Raw genomic sequence first — 23,242 nt, 5'->3', positions numbered from 1 at the left:
AACGTCTTCAAACTTGGAAACAAAGTCCAGTGGATTGCTTTTGAACTTTTTTGGATCATTAGTCATGAAATCACACGTGAAGCAATGTAATGGCTATTTTTTCACTGATTTGACAGTAATGATCACTACTGTTGTGTTTTTTCCTGCTTTATCAACTTAGTTCAGCTAAAATGAAGGCCCACCTGTACAGGTTATCTCTGTTATCCAACTCCAGCTCATTACCAGTATCTCCGGAGGTGTAGCCAGTTTCGTATTGGGACTCGATCATTTCCTGAGCAGCAGGCTCGCTGGGTTCAGTGAGTTTTTTCTGCCGCTTCATGTGATGCGGAGCAGGTTTTCTCACGCTGTCGGTCTCATAAGAGCTGCTGGAGCACGCAGTGGCTCCGACGTTCTGGTACAGAGGCTCGCACAGTTTTTTAGCCTCATACAGACTGTATCATGAAAGACATAAGCTTTAAGGTTAGAGGACTGAGTCAAGCTATTCGGATGGGGCCATATAAGGACTCACCTGTTGCTTTTATTGTGTCCTTCACCCTGGAGGCTGACTGCGTTCTCCACCCTCAGATCAGGCGCTGCTCGCTCAGACACCACAACCGTCGGCGCCTGCTGAGTGCTGCGGGCCTCTCCGACGTCGTTCACCTGACACCACATCCAAAAACGCACTGTCAAAGTCTCTCATTTACGATTTTATAAATATCTCATATAAGTCAGATTTGACTTTTTTATTTATTTTTTGCCCAAAAAGAGGTTAAAGGACAGACGTGTTATTAAGTTCTCTGATTCCCTTATGGCCCTGATTCACAAAACATTCCCAACATGCATTTAGTTTAGTGTGGAGTTACTTTTTTTATTTGGGACGCCCTGATGATCAGCCAGAAATTTCTCTCCGTTATTGTTGCAAGCAATGAGTACGTTTTGTACATTGAAATAAAAGAAAAAAAAATTCAGAAATTATATTTTGAAAAACTTCTTAATGTCTGTTCCTGTTTGGCTGTGACTCCATCCTGGAAAGAAACATCAGCTGTGCTGCTGCCATCAACACCCTTGTTTATAGAGGCTGGAGATCGGCCTGTTTTCCAGTGTAGTCCTGTTTCTCTGACTGTGACTAACTGGATGTGCTCTCTTTCTCATCTGACATGGGAGCTGGCTCGGAGCTCGTCTGCCTGGCTGTGTGTTTCCTGGACGGGGCCGCCTTTTACAGCTGCTTTTTGTGTCTCTGCTTCTGTCTCCTTGAACCCCAGTCGGCCTCAGCAGATGGCCGCTCACACTGAGCCTGGTTCTGCTGGAGGTTTCTTCCTGTTAAAAGAGAGTTTTTCCTCTCCACTGTCACTACAAGCATGCTTAGTGTGAGGGATTGCTGAAGAGTCAATGAGTCGATGCAATCAGCTGGTTTTCCTTAGATAGAAAACTTTGAATCAATTTGACTGGATGATCTGGTTGAACTGGAAAGTGCCTTGAGATGTTGTGAAGTTGGCGCTATATAAATAAACTGAATTGAATTGAATTAATCAAAAACTTTTTAAGACAATTTATTTATTTATTTTAGTTTTTCAAATTTCTCCTTTTTAGATTTTGTTTTACGAATTTCATTCCTTTTTAGCTTTGTTTTACAGATGATATTCTCTTTTCTTCTGGGGGCGGGTTTTCCTCTTGAGTGAGGACAAAGACACATTTCTATTGGTCTGTTGTACGTCAGTAACAACATGTTATTGGTCTGTTTGTAATGGGCTTAAGGTGGACAAAATGTGAACTTCAAAAGAATAAAAAAAAAAAGATTCATAAAACTCAACCTGAAAAAAAAAGAAAACTAATCTGCAAGAAAAGAAATCAGAGGAAATAGCAAAGCATTTTGTTTTTAATTTATGCTACGCTCAGACAACACACTGCAGAAGCAGCTAGTTTACATGCAAAGTCAATGGTTGACGTTAGGGTTGCCAACTCCCTGAAAAAAAAGGCACACCTCATGTGCGTACTAGCGTACCTCATTGCCTTCACCCCTCCTGGGGTGGGGATTTTTTTAGTCCTCCTTCTTGTGTTAAATGATTTTTTTTTACCTATTTGACTCAAATCCTTATTGAATTAGAGGCATATTTGTGAGTGACATGAACACATGGAAAACAAATTATTATCCAGCAAATCACTTTAATATAAAATAACTAACTTTTCTGAATAAAAAAGTACCTTAAATCTAAGCCTGTCCTGCTTAACTTCAAACTGTAAAAATAAATATATAAAATAATTTAAAAATAGTGCAAATTTTTGGTGCAACAGCAAACCTGTGCAAACTTGTAAACATATTTGATGGGGAGTTGGTCGTTAGAGGCTGATCGCCCCTCGTTACCCCCTGTATATACGATGCACGATCAGGCTGAAAGTCGGCCCAATCGAAACACTGGAAGAAATTGGAATCTAGTTAAGTCATTTTTTCTTGAAATAAGTGCATTTGTTCTTAGATTGAGGAGATAAAAGAGACATTTTGCCAATGTAACAAGATAATTTACACTTACTATAAGAAAACACAATTGCATTGTCTTATTTCAAGTGCATATTATAGGGATGCACGATATAATCGGCCCCCTATCGGTATCGGCCTTAAAACTGAATATCGGACATCGGCCACCCCACCGATATTTAACCCGATATTTGATCAGCTTCTGAGTTTCTAAAGTCTAAAAAAATACTACTACTTCTTCCTCAAAAACTTATTTTTTACAGACTTAAAAACTTCTAAAGACGAGGGAAAAAATATTGATACATTAAAATATCCCAATATCTTCATATGCTGATATATTGCCATTTAAAAACACCATATCAATCTCTTTTACTAATGAAATATTGCTATATGTCATCGTTATGCTACGAAATCCCCCGAAAATTCACGAAATTTTGCCATATTTTTATTTGTTGATATATTGACGCGGTATCGCTCTATTTTACTAACAAAATCTCACAAGAATTTGCAAAATATCACGAGAGTTTGTAACAGAACGATGAAATTTCACGAGATTTTGAAAGTAAAATAGATCGATACCGCGTTTTTAAAAATCAATTTGATATCAGCATATGAAAATATATTTGAGTATATTATTTTTCAAAGTGTCAGAAATGGATAACAAAACTGCTATTTTCAATGACTACTTATTTTTGTCCAGCTTTAACATCGGTATCGATATCGGTTATCGGCTACATGAGTTTTAAAATATCGGCATATTGGATATCGGCCAAAATCCCAATATCGTGCATCCCTAGCATATTATCTAATTATCTTATTTTAAGATTAAAAATACCCATTCCATTGACAAACTATCTCATTTACCTACTCAGATTAAGGATAAATACACTTAATTTAAGAAATTTTTTCTTATTTCTGGAGCTTTTTTCCAGTGGGTCGACTGGAGAATTGGCCCCAAAAAGGGCAAAAAAAATCTTACAGTGTATGCCCCACTTTAGAAAGAACCCTAAGTCTGTCATACTGGCTGAAAGAAGCAGTGCAGCTGGGAAATTTAGTCAAACACAAGCCTTCAATTGTACCCACACACATTTACACACTGTATGTATGACAGATGTGACATCAGCCCCAGAGAGCAGAAGCCCTTCCCTCCAGGATTCCCTCGGTCTCATCTTAAATCCTTTCAAAAAGCAACAGAGCTAATTCCCTGGAAGGAAACACACAAAAACAAATCCCCTCACTGCGTTTGACAAGAAACGCGTGTTATTAATGCGAACATGGGTGCATCTCTGTATCATGGTAACTGCACTAAAAGCCTAAAATTCTGCAGTCATCGGAGAAGAAAATGAAAGTAACGCTAAAAGAGCAGGAAGTAATTCGGGAAAAAAAAAGGTGCGGGTTACAATATTATTTAAGACGGCAACATATCAAAGGGGAAAGACCAAAGGAAGCGTCAGTCTGATATCAGCTCTGCTCTCTTACTGTAAAATGAAATATTAAAGACTTCTTGTCTTTGACCTATTTCTGTATCGCTGTGTAGTCAAACAGAGTTAGGTCTGATGTGGGAGGAAGGGAAGTCGGTGAAACAGATCTTATGAAAGTGAAGTCAGAGGATAATAATAATCTGAGGAAGCTGATAGTGACAAATCTAGTTAGCTCACTGCAAAAATGATCTCAAAACGAGTAAAAATGTCTTAAATTAAGGGTATTTACCCTTAATTTAAACAGGTAAATAATATGATTTGCCAATGGAATTAGTATTTTTACTCTTCAAATAAGGTATCTGGATAAAATGCCCTTGAAATAAGACAATGCAATTGATTTTTTTCTTATTTTAAGTTAAATCCTTAATTCAAGAAAAAATTCACTTATTTAAGGAGAAATGACTTATTTAGATTTAATTTTTTGCAGTGTGTTTCTTAGGCTGGCTACTAGAGGAAAACACAGTATTTCACTTCTGATTCATTGTGTTTTCAATTAAAATAATACAATCCTTTCTGTATTCAAGCATTTTTCTACTTATTCGAAGTAAGAAAAAAAAAACATCTAAAAATGTTTTGCAAAAAATGTAATTCAAAATGCGTCTTTCTTACAATAAGTGCACTGCAAAGAAGGAAAATCTATACAAGTTTAATAAACTTGAATTCAGCATTTTGGTCTTATTACATTTGTTTTTCAATGTATTTTCTTAGTAAAACTGAATATTGTTAAGATTATTTGACTTGTTTTAAGAAAATTCATTGTTTTTTCATCCTAACTAGATAATACAACTAATTCTGAGCAACTTTTTTCTTAAAATAGCACACATTGCGGACTGAGTCGCGTTAACATTTAGACTGTGAGTACATTTTTACTTGTTTCAAGACAATAAGACAATCCATATTAACTTGTTTTAAGAGCTGACCCCATCTCATTAAGATATTCCGGCTGATCAAATCTGATTGCATTCAAATTGATAGGGTCATTGAGAAGATTTAGCTTTGAGATTCTGAACATCACCTGTGGACCATTCACTGTTTGCAGAACAAAGTAAACTACAATACATCATAACTACTGTACATAGGGTTGTCAAAAGTATCGATACTCAAAAAAGTATCGATACTGAAACGTATCCGGATACAATACTCATTTTCAAAAGTATCGATACAGTGCCACCACCAGTGGCACCTAAGCAGTCATTCACCTAAAGTGCAGAACAGAGGACAATGCACTTTCAGAACACTGTGTGATTGAATAATTCTGTGCACTTTTCAGTTTCAGGCCCCGTCCACACGAAGTCAAAACGAACACGAAACGCTAATATTTTCCAGAACGTTTGTCGTAAAGACGGAGACGTAAAATAAATGTGAGCGTCCACACGAATGCATGAAAACGCTGCAAAATGTATGCCAGGCCTGTAAGTGGCGCTGTGGTGCCAAAGCAAAAATAGGCGACGAAATGTTGGGCATGCGCACTAATATTTATACATGGTTGCCCTGCAGGTCCATTTTGTGGTTCAGTCAAATTCAGGTGCTGAACTATGTGGTCGATATTGCTCTGTTCTTCCTGGAGATATTCCAGAAGAAGAAGATTCTGTTGTAAGTCCGACAGCAGGGTGAGTAGCATGAGCAGCAACCATTCAACACAGTACGGCGCCATTGTTGTTGTGATACTGTGTCGCGCATGCGTGTTTCTTAACCGGTTTGGCTAGTGTCATTGCTATGTGTGCAAAGCATAGCCAAGGAAGGAAAATTTAATTTTAATTTTGTAAGTTTTTAATCAAGCTTGTTAATACTGTGCACAGCAAACAACCTCAAAATATAGTTCTTATTGTTTATTGTATTTATTTATTGTATTTTAATTATTAATTAAAATATTTCTTTTGAAATTTTGAGTTTTTATTCCTGTGGTATAGAAAATGGTATCGAGTATCAAATATTTTCCTTAGTATCGGTATCGAGTTGAAAAGTTTAGTATCGTCACAACCCTAGCTGTACATCATACATATGCTTATTGTAATAGAAGCTCTGGCTTAAAGGGGAACGCCGTTTTTTTTACATTTGGCCCTTGATTTTACGTGATTACATCGTGTTCTATAAGTTTTGTGTCATTTGGAGCCGTTCTGAAGATATTCTGTTATTCGGTTATATCCAGGTAACGTCTTCCTATGGGCAACGACTTGAAGCACAAACTAAACTGTTCATAATTTATTCTTTATGATACGCCAGCGTTCAGAACTTAGGCGAATCACTGTCCCCCAGACATCCGCGTCTATATTTTTTATGTTTTTATCTTTTGAAAACGAAGCGGTGTGTGTATGACATCATCCGCGTGCGCCGGCTACCGTTCATTCTTCCTGTCCGCTGAACTGCTGCTAGTTTCCCTCACATGCCTGGAAGATGTCTAGTGCTGCTACCACAGATGATCTCGCTCTCCAAATGGAATTAAACGATTCAGATTAGCTAGAATGAATAGAACATTTTTTTTTCAGAGCCCCTAAAGGGACATGGAGGGAAAAAATAAACTTTTGCGAGATCCCGCAATACTTTTGCGAGATCTTGCAAAACTATTGTAGGATCTCGCAAAAGTATTGCGAGATCTCGCAAAACTATTGCGGGATCTCGCAAAAGTATTGCGAGATCTCGCAAAACTATTGTGGAATCTCGCAAAAGTATTGTGAGATCCTGCAAAAGTATTGTGGGATCTCGCAAAAATATTGCGGGATCTCGCAAAAATTCTTTTTTTTCCCCTCCATGTCCCTTTAGGGGCTCCATAATTTTTCAACTTATTCAAAGTAAGAAAAAAAAAACATCTAAAAATGTTTTGCATAAAATGTAATTCTAAATGAGTAATTTTTTTCTTACAATAAGTGCATTTTTTCTTGAATTAATGAGGTAAGTGAGACACTTTGCCAATGGCACAAGACAATTTACATTTAAAATACGAAAAAACAATTGTCTTGCCTTATTTCAAGTGCATATTATCTAATCTTATTCTAAGAGTAAAAATTCTCATTCCTTTGGCAAATCATCTTATTTACCTACTCAAATTAATGGTAAATACACTGAATTTAAGACATTTTTGCTCATTTCTGGATAGTTTTTGCAGTGTATGAGGAACCTTCATGAGCTGAATCATTTAGTGCCACCACACTCTGAGGGATTTCACACAGAAACATAGATGCAACTCAACCCCTTTTATACATTATACATGACCCATACATTATATATGCTTTCCTGCAAGGCAAGCGTCTTCACTGCGATACAAGAGTGGCCCAGAATAGGACCTGCATCTCAATGGAGAGACCTCCTACACCACAGGCAGAGAGAATGCTGAGCCCCGGATAGATAAGAACAATGAATATGCTCCTTGGTTTACTGAGAGTTAGTGCAGAGTTGCCTGTTTCACAGCACACTGTTCCTCATTTCTTCCCTGCTTGGTAGGTTAAAGCTATGATGCTCAAACAGTACAATGGAAAAATGATCTAGAAATAAGTACAAATTTCTTAAATTAAGAGTATTTACCCTTAATTTAAGTAGGTAAATGAGATAGTTTGCCAATGGAATTAGTATTTTTACTCAAAATAAGATAATTAGATAAATTAGATAGTTTTCTTATTTTAAATTTTAATTGTCTTATTACATTGGCAAAATGTCTTTTTCCTCCTCAATCCAAGAACAAATACACTTATTTTAAGAACAAATGACTTATCTGGATTTCAATAGAAAAGTGTAGAGAAGAGGCATATCTCACTACACTGGAAAAACGATCTAGAAATAAATAAAAATGTCTTAAATCAAATGTATTGACCCTTAATTTGAGCAGGTAAATGAGGTAGTTTGCCAATGGAATGAGTATTTTTACTCTTAAAATAAGTTAATTCGATAATATGCACTTGAAATAAGACAATGCTATTGTTTTTTCTTATTTTAAGTGTAAATTGTCTTGATCCATTGGCAAAATGGCTCTTTTACCTCCTCGATCCAAGACCAAATGCATTTATTTTAAGAAAAAAATAACTTATCTAGATTTCGATTTTTTTCCAGTGCTACTACGCTGTTGAAAACCGTTAGTCAAGACCTACAGATTTCCATTTATAAGAAAAATGCAAGCTTTATACCTTATAAGGAAAACTTGAAGGAAAGCTTGAAGCCCATAATTCAAAGATGGCTTAAAATCTAAAATCCCAAATACACAATTTTAACTGCATGATACCATTAATTAGATCCATATTAGTCATTTTAGCTACAAACCTGTTGATAAGTTTAGTCTATTCTGCACTATGGGGTGCAGAATGTAAAAAAAAAAATTAGAAAAAAACTATTTTCATTGAAACATTTCAAGCAACTTAGAAGACCTGGCCCTGAATTACTGTTTCAGGTGTTTCGGGGTAGTGGTGGTATAGGTACCAGATCTGCTTGGGGCCCTGCCCGTCAATATATGGCAACTCCACTCGGACAAACTGTTTTGCATGCGTTTCCTAAGGATCGAATCTGTTTTGCAGTCTCAACATATTATTACCTATCTTTTCTAATATTTTACATTTCATCTGCGATCTAAAGTAGCCAAAAGTAGAAAACAATGATTGTGAGTCTTGAAGGTAAGTAATGCCTTCTAAGACAGACTCAGCTCTGCCATTTATCAAGGTGACAAAATAAGTCTTAGCTTATTTTTATTCTTTTTATTAAGATCTGAGGGCAGAGGAGGACAAATGGAACATCTTAAAAAATGACTTTCGTAAAGAATTTAGACAAACAAAATAATTATTCTACTTGTAGGAAATGAACAGTTGTTGTTGATACAAATTTAAAGAAGTGTAGCTTAGTGTGGCTAACTGACTGAGCTAAAAGCGGCTAACCTGTTAGCTACTGAGCACAGCTAGCCACAGCGCTACCCAGCTCTCCCCCTTTATATCTCGGCCTAACAGTTACTTTGTTCAGCATAAACAGATTTAATTCAGTTTTGATATCAATCGGGTAAAACTTCATCGGTCATTAGACACGCTAACGTTACAGATGCTCCTGACTTGGCCTACTGACGCTGTGTGATGTTATTATCGTTGTCTGGGCAACCACTATGCTTTACATCATGCGGGCATAGAGCTTGGAATCCTGAGGTTCTGAGTTCGAGCCCCAATCCCACATGCTGCCGCTCTGGGTCCCTGATCACCTGCATATCTCTTACAAATGGAGTCCCCCCAATTTTGGGAAGGGGCGAAAATACTGGTTAGCTGATTGGCCTATGTTGGTGATAGACGGGCCAAATAAACCAATCAGATCAACGAAGCATATGACGTACTAACAGAGCGACAACGAAAACACAACCACAAGCCAGGCTACTCTTGCCGAAACCAGTCGGGAGAAGAGCAAAAACATCTTTTCCTCTGAGAAAAGCCTCCAGAGCAGTGTTTTGCTCTTCTTTCAGTGAAGAAATACTCTGTAATTCCGATAAAACTTGCTCGATAGCCACGCTAACGCTAGTTTCATCGGCTGAAGCCGCCATGTTCTTTAGACTGAACTGTCACGCTTCTCGTTGCGTCACACCTCAAAGCCAACGCTGATTGGACGTTCGTTTGGTGAACAGCTCAAAATTTTCTTTAACGGAGAGTCTCCAGACTGATTAGCGAGTGAAACCTTGAAAGCTCGCGAGATCAGGATGGTCTCACGAGGCTATCTAAGGTTATGTTGGACCGAAAAAAAAAAATATCTTTCTTTTGCCCGGAGCAAAGAGACGCCGCCCAGGGGGACGAAAGACACTCCGGTTAGATCTGTACCTTATTTTTCTTTTTGGGGATTTTTGGTGGTACCACTCTTTTTTGTAATATTCTTTTGGAGGGGGTTTGTCGTTTGGATTTTTCGTTTTGGAAAGGACTTTGGACTTAAACGCTTCCAGGAGTTTACTTTATGCTCGGAGCATATGGAACTCCTGTTTGGACAATATTATAAAAAATAAAAAGAATGGACAGTTTTGGACTTTCAGTTATTAAGGTTGGTTTTGTTTGTTTTTTGCGGATATAAATTGAAAATTTGGGTTTACTTATAAATTGGTTATCGATCTATTTATACTGAAATATTATTGAATGAAACTTTGGATTCTTGGTAGTAGTGTGATTTTTTTTATTATTATTTTTTTTTTATATAAATCTTTGTTTGCTAACAAAATCAACATAATCCTACTAAGTGGTTGGATTTTTTTTTCTTCCGTTTTAGATTTATATTGTAACACTTACTGCCTGTTTTCCTGTGGGGAAAAAAACCCTTGAATATTTGAGAGTTCTTGTCACAGTCTTGGTTTTGTTTTGTTTATTTAGAGTATTCAGTTTTACTTTGCTCCTTGTTTTAGTGTTTAATTATTATTTTATTTTCTTATTAGTTCCTGTCTTCCAGGTTTTACATTTGTTGTCCTCTGCTGCCCTCTTGTGTCCTCTATCCCTGGCTCTGTTTTCTGCTCTGTCCTCACCTGTTTCCAATCGTCTCGTTAGCCCTCTCTTTGTCCCTGTCCCCTTTAAAAGCCCTCCCTCTTCAGTTCCTGTTTGCTGGATCCTCGTCTAACTTCTGTCTGCTTACCTCGTCTCTCCCTGGCTCCTAGAGTTTGGTTTCCCCTGATGTCTCCTTGGTTCTGGTTTGTTTGTTATTTTTGTTGGATTTTTTTATTCCTGCCTCAGTTCCTGTGAACCTCATTAAACCCACCTAAATTCACCTCTGCCTACTTGCCTCTGCTTTTGGGTCCTCAATCCAACACCAAATCGTGACAATGACAAATGTTTTCATGAATTTCGTATAGAAACACTTTTGTTATTTTTCTTAATATATTCGGGCAAGTTTCTTGCCATTACATTAATTTTTGCCATGAAAATATCCATATTTTGTAAATAACAAAGGTAATAACATGGAGTTCAATAACACTATTCGTTTGAAGTTTTAATTTTCCAAGTATTTAACTGAGTACCCTATAAACTGTTAACCCCACACTGCTCCCTGCGCGCCCCACAGTGGCAGCCCACTGCTCCCTAAGCGGATGGGTTAAATGCATTAAGTTCATTTCGTTACTCTGTACTTGTGACAGTGCAGTGACAATAAAAAAAGCTTCACAGAAGTTTTAACAACTTTATATCAGAGGACCGAACTTGCTGCACTTCAGACATGCAAAAGGATCTTTTATGTGCTTAAAATAACAACAATGAGCCGCTCCTCCAAAAGACTCACACTTTATTGGACGTATTTTACACCATATCTGAGGTGTGTATTTGTAGACGATATTCCAGCAAGGTGAAACCATAAATCGCTATGGTAACCATGCAGTCAGTTACTTTATAAAAGTCTTGTGATCTGCCTCCAGCCATAAAACACCCTATAATACCGTCCATTCGTTGTAGGAGCAGCAGAGTGTAGCTGTTATCTCTGTCCTGGTTAATGATCAGCCAGAGTGAAACTGGGGAGTGCCAACAGTAATCTCTGACTCAACACGGCTTAAAAAGACTTAGTGCGGAAACTACATATAATAAAAAGGCACATCCAGTTTACATCGACATACTGGTATTGACTATATGGGTATATGGTTTGATGATCAGAGCAGCATGGCAGCACAAGAACTCGGCTAAAAAGATGATTGGCCAGATGGGGCCACTAACATTTGGGGTGGCACACTAAAACTAAAAGCCATAATTTCAAGATATGGATCTACTTTTGTGATGAACCTGCCTATAGAAATCATAAAGACTTAAGTAAACACCTACTCATATTCAATAAAATTTTTCAATTCAGTTTATATCTGTAGCGCCAATTCACAACACGTCATCTCAAGGCGCTTTATAGTTCACCAGATCATCCAGTCAGATTGATTCAAAGGTTTCTATCTTAGGAAAACCAGATTATTGCATCAATGTATTGACTTAAATGCAATCCCTCACACTAAGCATGCTTGTAGCAACAGTGGAGAGGAAAACCTCCCTTTTAACAGGAAGAAACCCCCAGCAGAACCAGGCTGTCGAGTGGTGCCCGACGTTACACGAGTGAAAAAAGGGAATGTGATTGGTCGTTTATCAAGGGGGCAGGATAGTTGTGGCGGAAGGTTTGCAGGATTGTTTGGTTGTGGCCGTTTGTGGGAAGCATCTTGCTAACCAGTTAGCAACTTAGTGCTAGTAGGTTCCCAATGGGAAATTCCATTGGGACCAAGTAGCACTAAATTGGTGACTTAGAAACGTCGCTGTCAAGGAACGCTATGGACAGCGGAAACATGCAAGATTCTTATTTCAACCGTTGCGTATATTAGCTGCGAAATATGAATTAAGATGCTATGACAAAAAAATTTGATGACAGATGGCCGTGGATATACGATTTTAAGACAGGATATATATATATATTTTTTAATAGAAATTTTCTGAATTCTGGGACAATATGGTCTGATAAAGAGTGCATTTTCATACGTGTTTAAGCCACAATGATTTGACATTTAAATATTATTTCCCTACGACTTTAATAAAGGACATTTACTGCCTAGTTTCCCAGCACTGTTCCACTCTAATCCCTCTTGGAATCAATTATTTTAGCTTTTTTTCTTTTTTTAAACTGGATCTTTAACTGTAATTTTCATTTTTTATTATTTTTAATGCTAGGACAAACCTGCTTAACTCATTGTTTATCATCTGGGCACATGTGCAATATCATAGCTCATTTTTGTTTTTGTAAATATATACGTAGAGGGGTATATTAACTAACAAACTGAGCAAAAAATAAAAAAGAAACACCAAAATCCCAGATAATACGACAGCAGGATGCAATAATCTTTCAGAAAAAGTTGTATCAAGTAAAAAAGTGTTTCTGTTATGTTTTTTTTTTATGTTAAGCTTTGTTTTGCTCTGTGTTTTATAGTTTTTTATGGTTTCATTCTTATTTTGTTGTGTTATTTGGGTTTTTCTCTATTACTGTCTCAGTCTTGGTTCTGTTATATTTTCTTTTTAGTATTCAGTTTTTGCTTTACTCATTGTTTTCTAGTTTTAGTGGTTTTATTTTTGCTGTGTTCTCTGGTCATTCTTGGTTACTGTTTCAGTCTTGGCTCTGTTATGTTTTTCTTTTGAGTTTTCAGTTTTGCTTTGCTCGATGTTTATTATATATTCTTTGTGGTTTAATTATTATTTTGTTGTGTTTTCTAGTTATTTCCAGTCTTCCAGGTTTTTATTTGCTCCCCTCTGCTACCCTCTTGTGTTCTCCTTTTTCCCTAGCTCTTTTCCTCTGCTGCCCTGTGCTCACCTGTTCCCAATCTGCTCATTAGTCTTCTCTTTGTCTCAGTCTCCTTTGAATGCTCTCCCTCTTCAGTTCTTGTTGCTAGGTCCTCGTCTGTCTTCCTCCAACTCGTCTTTCTTAGCCATCCTCCTGGTTAAAGTTCTTCCCCTGATGACTCCATGGTTTTTTGGGTAATGTTTGACTTGTGTTTTCTTTTTCTTTTTCTTTTGGATCTCCTGGTTTCATGTTAATTTGGACTTTGGTTTACATTTTGGATTTGTGGATAACCTGCCTCTGTTTTCAGTTCTTTAAATTCATTAGAAATTTACTTACAATTCACCTCTGCCTTCCTGCCTTCGCTTTTGGGTCCTCAACCCATAACCAAATCCTGACAAAAAGTCAAATAATGTGACTAAGTAGCTTTAACGCATGAACAGTTCCTGGATGTATGAATAGAAATCTTGGTGTTTATGTTTAAGCTGGAAACAAAATTATTCTCTGACTGACAGATGAGGACAAGATGAGCCAATAAACACAAAAACTAAGAAAATCAATTCCAGATGTGACTATGTAAATTCAGATAAAAAAAAAAAAAGTATATTTGTGCCTATATTTACATTTCGTCATTTTTTTTTTTCTGAATGGATTTTCCTAATTATTAAAAAAAATATATAACATTAAATAGCACCGAGAGACAAACTCACCCAGTCCAGCACAGTATGCCCCTCTGCCGTCCGGCCCACTGCCTCGTCCCACAAGATATTCGATTTCCCGTGGCGCCAAATCTTGCTGCGGGTCTTGTACGCATAGTAAGCAGAAAGCGACAGAACCAAAACCACCAGCAGGCCCAAAACAAACCCAACTGCCTACAGAGAAAGAGTCAGACATTACAGCTTTATTACGATAAAAACAACACAAAATTAAAGTAAACAATGGAATAAAAATGTTTGTTCCAACCTCCTCTTGGTCCATGAAGCAGTAGTGGTACAGGTATTGATTATACATGGGAAACCCTCCAGGAAAGCCGGCCCCCACGCTGCCGCTCAGGCTCGGGGTCCCAGGGATGTTCTGACACATCCTCAGCATGGGGTTATACAGCATGCTCTGTGAGCTCTGAGACATGGGGTTCACCCCTATCACGAAGATAATATCGATGATGCCCTGTGGGACGTAAAACAGAGCATTGTAAAGGTTTCAGCCATTCCTAAACCTTATCCAATCACTTTTCCCTGAGGTAAAGTTAGAAAACGTGCTGATCGGGCTATAAGATGCACTAACCAATAGTTATTCCACATTTGATTTTGAAAGAAGTGGGTCTGATTGATGAGCTTTTGTTAAATCTTCACAGTTCTTTAAGTTAAACAGTGTTTTTTTTTCTGAAACCTTTTAAAACCTGTGAATTTTAAGTGAACAGCAGCGATAAAATTTACCTTTAAAAGATGCACAAATCAGCCTTTTCAGGTCGTTTTTTCCCATTATTGTTTCAAGCAAAGAACATATTTTCTAAAACGAAATAAGAAAAAACTATCCAGAAAAGAAATGGTATGTATGTATGTATGTATGTATGTATGTATGTATGTATGTATGTATGTATGTATGTATGTATGTATGTATGTATGTATGTATGTATGTATGTATGTATGTATGTATGTATGTATGTATGTATGTATGTATGTATGTATGTATGTATGTATGTATGTATGTATGTATGTATGTATGTATGTATGTATGTATGTATGTATGTATGTATGTATGTATGTATGTATGTATGTATGTATGTATGTATGTATGTATGTATGTATGTATGTATGTATGTATGTATGTATGTATGTATGTATGTATGTATGTATGTATGTATGTATGTATGTATGTATGTATGTATGTATGTATGTATGTATGTATGTATGTATGTATGTATGTATGTATGTATGTATGTATGTATGTATGTATGTATGTATGTATGTATGTATGTATGTATGTATGTATGTATGTATGTATGTATGTATGTATGTATGTATGTATGTATGTATGTATGTATGTATGTATGTATGTATGTATGTATGTATGTATGTATGTATGTATGTATGTATGTATGTATGTATGTATGTATGTATGTATGTATGTATGTATGTATGTATGTATGTATGTATGTATGTATGTATGTATGTATGTATGTATGTATGTATGTATGTATGTATGTATGTATGTATGTATGTATGTATGTATGTATGTATGTATGTATGTATGTATGTATGTATGTATGTATGTATGTATGTATGTATGTATGTATGTATGTATGTATGTATGTATGTATGTATGTATGTATGTATGTATGTATGTATGTATGTATGTATGTATGTATGTATGTATGTATGTATGTATGTATGTATGTATGTATGTATGTATGTATGTATGTATGTATGTATGTATGTATGTATGTATGTATGTATGTATGTATGTATGTATGTATGTATGTATGTATGTATGTATGTATGTATGTATGTATGTATGTATGTATGTATGTATGTATGTATGTATGTATGTATGTATGTATGTATGTATGTATGTATGTATGTATGTATGTATGTATGTATGTATGTATGTATGTATGTATGTATGTATGTATGTATGTATGTATGTATGTATGTATGTATGTATGTATGTATGTATGTATGTATGTATGTATGTATGTATGTATGTATGTATGTATGTATGTATGTATGTATGTATGTATGTATGTATGTATGTATGTATGTATGTATGTATGTATGTATGTATGTATGTATGTATGTATGTATGTATGTATGTATGTATGTATGTATGTATGTATGTATGTATGTATGTATGTATGTATGTATGTATGTATGTATGTATGTATGTATGTATGTATGTATGTATGTATGTATGTATGTATGTATGTATGTATGTATGTATGTATGTATGTATGTATGTATGTATGTATGTATCTATCTATCTATCTATCTATCTATCTATCTATCTATCTATCTATCTATCTATCTATCTATCTATCTATCTATCTATCTATCTATCTATCTATCTATCTATCTATCTATCTATCTATCTATCTATCTATCTATCTATCTATCTATCTATCTATCTATCTATCTATCTATCTATCTATCTATCTATCTATCTATCTATCTATCTATCTATCTATCTATCTATCTATCCTCCTGTCTTTGTGTTTCTGTGTTTTTCTCCCTTCCACCAGCAGGAGGCGCCTGGTTCTGGTCCGCCTCCTCCCACACCTGCTGATGGTTTCCTCGTTAAACGGAGTGTTCTTAAGCTGCTGACTGTCACTACTTTGTTGCCAGAAAGTTTGCCAGTTTTGGGTACTCTAGCCAAGTTGAGTTTTTGCTGAGTCAAGCTGAGCTTTTTGTCAACCTGAGTTTAACTTTATTTTTGTCTTTGCCTCTCGGCAGGAAGTCATCCTGCAAACTGAATTACTTGGACCTTCACTCCCTGGAAGGATCAACTGAGCTTCAAACTGCGCTGGAGTTCAAACAGGAGGTTTGGATCCACTTTCCCCAAGAGATCGTTTGAGCTTCTCACTGACAAAGGGATTATTCTCCACTACCACCCGTTCAAGTACAGTAGGAAATCTGAGTGGCAGACAGTTTCTCCGTTCACCAACAATCAACCGCATTCTGGGTAAACCCTGTTCCGCCCTTCACCGAATCGGACCAACACTGGAACTACAGCATACAGACAGGAGTCACGGATTCAACAACTTCTCTGGAAATGTGAGTTGGCAACCAAATCCTCTTCTCCAAGTTCACGAGTCAAATTCCCCACTGAGCCTGAACTAACCGCTGTGTCTTCCCCTCAATTTATAGTTCCGGTTGAGCAGTGTTCAGAGCAACACTTCTCCCTCTGTTTAACTACTTCAATAAAACCCGTTAAACCTTTTCCCTGGTCTCTCTGTTTGGTTTTCTGCATTTTGGGTCTGAACTTTGTAACATCATGACAATATATATATATATATATATATATATATATATATTGTTTTACAAATTTTATTATTTTCTTATATTGCCCTTATATTTCTTATGTTTTTATTTTTTAAGTGAATCTTTTTCAGACTGAGTTTAATGAATTTTATCCTCTGCAAGCGTTTTTTTCCAGATTACATTCTCTTCTTTACAGGATCAGAACACATTTCTTTTGTATGGGAGAATTATCCTGCCATAATGCAAGAGCGCATAATTTCAATTTGAGAAAAGAATTTCATCTTCTTGCACTCAAAACTTATAATGCTCACACTCAAAACATGCGCTCTCTCTCAAATATTTTCTCTTCTCTCTCACATCTTTGTTTCTTCTCTCAGATTTAATGCTTCTTGCACAGATAAAAGCCATTTATCGTGATTCTGCTTTTTGAGGACCCACCTGAAGCACAGCCAGGATGATGTCACAGATGAAAATCGTCAGGTAAAACCTGCATCCTCGCATCATCCGGGAACGCGAGAAACTTCCCACCAGAAAACCCAGTGAAACCAGGAAGTTGATGGTAGCCATGGAGATCATCGCCGCCTTGGCAGCCTGCGGCGTCATGTAGGAGCTGCTGTAGCCGTAGCTGCCTCCGTAATAACCTGAACCCGCTCCTCCAACGGGGCCCATGTCCCCAACGCCGTATCCTCCGTACCCGAAGCCATTTATGTCCCACACCAGGGTGGAAGCCACGCAGGCGAAGATGATGAAGCACATGAGGGCTGTAGCTCCTTGGAAGGTTTTAACAAAACCAGGAGGGGAGAACCATCTGTAGAAGTGCTGAGGCTGACCCTCCATATAGTAGGAGTCAGGAGGAGGATGGTCAGTGTATGAGGCATACTGGCTGGGGGGGGAATGGATGCTTCTTGGAGGGTAGAAACTGTGGGAGGTGGTGCTGTAGGGTGGACTGTACACAGGGGGTCGGTCATAGTAACGAGGCTCGTACATGTTTCTGGGAATGTTTCTCCTGGAATTTCACCTGGAAAGAAAACATTTGGTTTAATCTCACGTTACGCCCCGTCACTCATAACAGGAAAGCATAAAGAACTGCATCATAATCTGGTTGAAAAATAACTTTCTTCCAAATACAGCTTCACCCCAGCGATTGTAATTCTGCTCTAGATGTAGAGCGATACATCGACTGGCTGATATTTTTGGCCCATATTGCTGGTCTGTTTTTGTATGTGCATGCATTCAGCGATGCATTAGCACATTATGCAGCCATGCCATAACTGCAAAACTCACCTAAACATTGCTGCACCATCCATTCTTTTCCATTTGAGACAAATATTTTTCTTTTGTGTTTAGATTTACACTTGTTTAACATTGTATGGAATTAATTTTGTTCCATTATTGTTACTAGTGTTGCACCGATACAAGTATCAGGGGGTCCAGCTCTAAAATGGTGGTATCGGTGAGTACCAACAAATAGGGCACCGATACCATTTTGAGAGCCAAAAATTATTCAACTATTGTCACACATTCCAGGTAGGCAATAAAAAGTTCTACTGGATTCACTTTTAGTCTTTTTCCTGCTTCACAAAGGTAGGCAGCAGCTTGACATGAAGCCATGACGGGAATTATTTTACATCCCAGTAGGGATGCACGATATAATCGGCCCCCTATCGGTATCGGCCTTAAAACTGAAAATCGGACATCGGCCACCCCACCGATATTTAACCCGATATTTGATCAGCTTCTGAGTTTCTAAACTCTAAAAAAAATAAATAAATACTTCTTCTTCTTTTTCCTCAAAAACTTCTTTTTTACAGGCTTAAAGACTTCTAAAGACGAGGGAAAAAATATTGATACATTAAAATATCCCAATATCTTCATATGCTGATATATTGCCATTTAAAAACACCATATCAATCTCTTTTACTAATGAAATATTGCTATATGTCATCGTTATGCTACGAAATCCCCCGAAAATTCACCAAATGTTGCCATATTTTTATATGTTGATATATTGACGCGGTATCGATCTATTTTACTAACAAAATCTCACAAGAATTTGCAAAATATCACAAGAGTTTGTAACAGAACGATGAAATTTCACGAGATTTTGAAAGTAAAATAGATCGATACCGCATTTTTAAATATCTATTTAGTATATTATTTTTCAAAGTGTCAGAAATGGATAACAAAACTGCTATTTTCAATGACTACTTATTTTTGTCCAGCTTTAACATCGGTATCGGCTACATGAGTTTTAAAATATCGGCATATCGGATATCGGCCAAAATCCCAATATCGTGCATCCCTACATCCCAGTAGTCTGCAGTTCTTCAGATAAACACGCACATCAATTTCAAACAGACGGTATCGGTCTGGGCCGATACTGTCCAGCCAGGTATCGGGTATCGAGGCCAAAAAATGGTATCGGTGCAACACTGGTTACAAGCATACAGTAGGACACATTTTTTAAACAAAAAATTGAAGAAAAAAAATATGAAATCCAGAAATAAAACTTTAAAAGTTTTAAAACCAGGTTTTGAGACTAAATTTGCTGTCATTTCACATTTAATTTTTTCCAAGGATTCTTTATTCGATACTTTTTTCAGTTTTTTATTTTTTCTAATTTTTATTTTCCTTCTTACAGAAAATCTTTTCAAAATTTATTTTTTTAAATTTCTCTCTTTCAGTTTTACAAATTCTTTTCCAATTGCGTTTTACAGAATAAGTTTTCTTTTCTTTTGGATCTGGGATCTTCTCTGGAACGAGAACCAAAGGAGCATTTCTATTGAGGAAAGAGACTTTTTTATTGGTCAAAGTTGGCAAAGTTAATGGCATCCATTCTTAAAACTCAATTTGAAAAACAGAAATGTAAAAGTTAAAAATAAAAAAAATATATAAAATTTGCAAAAAGAACAGGTAAAAAATACAGCATATTAAAGTGAAATAAATAAACAGAAAAACAACAAAAAAGTTTCTAAAGTTTCATTATTGGATTGCCGTTTGTAAAGTTAAGCAGTCAAGAATTTGGAGCAATAATTATGGTTATTTATTGTGTTTTAAAAGAAAAATAAGTTGGTTATTTTTTTCCATGTCATTTTTTTCACAAGTCATTTATTCATCTATAAAAATCTTACTTTGGTAAAGAAACATTTAGTTTTTTTAAAGAAATATTTAGCTAGATATACTAAAATAACTAAATATATAAATTAAATATATAGTTTGTTAAATATTTAGCTCCAAACTAAATATTTAGCTAACTTTCTTGGTGGTAGCTAAATATTAAATTTGGAGCTAAATATTTATTTAACAAACTAAATATTTAGTTTGCAGCTAAATAATTATTTAAAAAAAGAAATATGTCATTTGGACCAAAATATTTATTTAACAGACTAAATATTTATTTAGCAAAGTAAGATCTTTGTAAATGACATAGTGAAAAAATGGTTTTAAAATAAATAACCGCATTATTTTTCTCTAAAAACAGTAAATAACCATAAATATTGCTCCTATTGTTTGACTGCTTAACTTTACAAACGGCACCCCATATTTCTGACTGTATGTTCCAGTGGCGCAACGACACAACAATAGGCAACAATAAGCAACATTATCTGGGGGCAACACGTGATAAAGGTTCAGGATACAGCGACGGTTCCATAAATCGGCCAAAAAGATAAAATTATCCAATTCTCAGTAGTATTTGATCACACATCACACATGAAAAAAATAGTGACTGTGCACGTGAATGGAACCATTAGTGACAGCGCACTACCACATGTTAGCACAACAAGCCATGGGGCTACCTCGAGCTGCACAGGCCTAACATGACTCCGCCAGATGAATTTGCTCCGCATATCCATCTGGAAACCTTCCGTTGAAGTAATTTTGGGAAGGGGCGAAAATACTGGTTAGCTGATTGGCCTATGTTGGTGATAGACGGGCCAAATAAACCAATCAGATCAACGAAGCATATGACGTACTAACAGAGCGACGACGAAAACACAACCACAAGCCAGTCGGGAGAAGAGCAAAAACATCTTTTCCTCTGAGAAAAGCCTCCAGAGCAGTGTTTTGCTCTTCTTTCAGTGAAGAAATACTCTGTAATTCCGATAAAACTTGCTTGATAGCCACGCTAACGCTAGTTTCATCGGCTGAAGCCACCATGTTCTTTAGACTGAACTGTCGCGCTTCTCGTTGAGTCATACCTCAACCCGCCTCAAAGCCAACGCTGATTGGACGTTCGTTTGGTGAACGGCTCCAAATTTTCTTTAACGGAGAGTCTCCAGACTGATTAGCGAGTGAAATCTTGAAAGCTCGCGAGATCAGGATGGTCTCACCAGGCTAGCACAGGCCTCCTCCTCACCCACGCTCTCTCCATTCATCTCCTGGTCGCCATCTTTACTCACTGAAGCAGCATCGTCCTCCTCTCCCTCTTCGGTTCGGTTTCCATTCTTCCAGCATCTCGTCTTCGTCGCTAACACATTGTACGTATTATGGTTTTAATCTACGCTCTGGATTACCCATAATCCCAGGTCGTAGTTTAAAAATCAAAATACTCAAATACATTGTTCTCTTACGATCTTTATTGCGGTTTGAAACATATCATATGAGTGTATTTTTTTTTTTACCAACTGTCTAATGAACTATACACAGTTATTAAAATAGTAATTAAAAACACTACTGTCTGCTTTATTGGTGTCGTGTTCAAACGGCTCACCATCATGGTGAAATCTGCCGTCAGTCACTTCAGGATCAGGTGGGTTTAAGAGGAATTTTTCTCGCCATTACATCTGCTAACAGACATCCTCGTCTACAATAGCGTAGGGGGCCAACCAGGTGTCAGTGATGGGGCCCCTAAGCGGTCGTATTTACGCCATTGGTATGTTCACCTGATCTTGGAATAATTAGTTTAGACAGAGATTCTACAGAAGTAGGATTACAAGAATATCAAATAAATTACTTAAATAAAAGTAAAAAGTACAGTACAGTAAAACTACTTCTAAATTTATCCTCCTTTATGTTACTACAGTAACTGTGTGAAAGAAAACAGCAGTTATTACCCCCTCTGGCTACATTATGTAGGAGTGAAAGAAATGCACCTGCCTCCCCTCCACTGTCTCCACTATCAATGACCTGGACTTTATTTCTGCAGAAGAACTCAACCCAGCAGGCTTCAATTATTCAGTCAGGCAGCATAAAGGAGGCAGAGCTGAGGCCCTATGACACATGGGGGCCCCTGCTGGGAGCCAGCAGACCATGGAGGAGGTCCCTGATCAATAGAGGGATCATTAAAGTTCCAAATGTTTCCTTTCTCCTGTTTTTATGGCTTTATTTAGTAGTTTCTCTCTATGATATTCACTGCAGAGGGAGAGTTGACTTCCTGATCACAACTTTATCAAGATAAACCAACAGAGAGTGAAACATGGCACCTACCCAGGCGGCTCCCAGCTGTGGCTCCCGCTCCGCTGCTGATCAGTGTCCGCTCTGACTGCGCTAAAACTCGGTCACCGATGATGAAAACACGCAGAGGAACGCAGACAGGTGTCCGCCTCCCCGGAGCCTCCCGCCCCCACCGGCCCGCTGTGGGACAGGCTCCAGCAGCAGGAAGCGTTCCCTCCCACACACCCAGCCAGGCTGTGGGGGGAGTTTGGTTACATTATTATGAAAAGCAGAAAACACTTTTTATTACGGAAGAGGATTAGGGCCAGTGGAAAAAAAAAAAAAAGTTAAATGATTTTTAAATTTTATTTCAGTTTAGTATGGAGAAAAACTCAGAATTCTGACTTTTTTTATTGTCAGAATTCAGTCAGAATTCTGACAATAAAAAAAGTCAGAATTCTGACTTTCTTCTCAGAATTCTTAGAAAAAAGTCAGAATTCTGATTTATTTTCCTCAGAATTCTGACTGAATTCTGACAATAAAAAAAGTCAGAATTCTGACTTTCTTCTCAGAATTCTGAGATTAAAGTCAAAATTCTGACTTTTTTCTAAGAATTCTGACTTTTTTCTCAGAATTCGACTTTAATCTCAGAATTCTGACTTTTTTTCTCAGAATTCTGATTTTTTTTCCTCAGAATTCTGACTGAAATCTGACAATAAAAAAAGTCAGAATTCTGACTTTCTTCTCAG

At 36.9% G+C, this 23,242-nt stretch overlaps 1 protein-coding gene across 1 annotated transcript in view; it reads right to left on the bottom strand.

Annotated features, from left to right (window-relative positions):
- zgc:154006 (uncharacterized protein LOC563016 homolog) overlaps positions 1 to 22,703 on the bottom strand; it is a 29,238-nt gene extending 6,535 nt beyond the window's left edge. The window contains exons 1-6 of the mRNA XM_038271256.1: positions 22,548 to 22,703; positions 17,559 to 18,138; positions 14,107 to 14,310; positions 13,854 to 14,015; positions 509 to 639; positions 183 to 431 (exon numbers count right to left, since the gene is read on the bottom strand). Of these exons, the coding sequence (XP_038127184.1) occupies positions 183 to 431; positions 509 to 639; positions 13,854 to 14,015; positions 14,107 to 14,310; positions 17,559 to 18,107 (1,295 nt within the window). The 5' untranslated portion in view covers positions 18,108 to 18,138; positions 22,548 to 22,703. The remainder of the gene's footprint in view (positions 1 to 182; positions 432 to 508; positions 640 to 13,853; positions 14,016 to 14,106; positions 14,311 to 17,558; positions 18,139 to 22,547) is intronic.
- Positions 22,704 to 23,242: the final 539 nt, after the last annotated feature.

This window comes from Cyprinodon tularosa, unplaced genomic scaffold, assembly GCF_016077235.1.
Source record: "Cyprinodon tularosa strain WSP-4 unplaced genomic scaffold, ASM1607723v1 ctg797, whole genome shotgun sequence".
Taxonomy (NCBI): Eukaryota; Metazoa; Chordata; class Actinopteri; order Cyprinodontiformes; family Cyprinodontidae; genus Cyprinodon; species Cyprinodon tularosa.
Note: the sequence above shows the minus strand (reverse complement) of the source record. Positions and strands in the feature narration are given on the sequence as shown.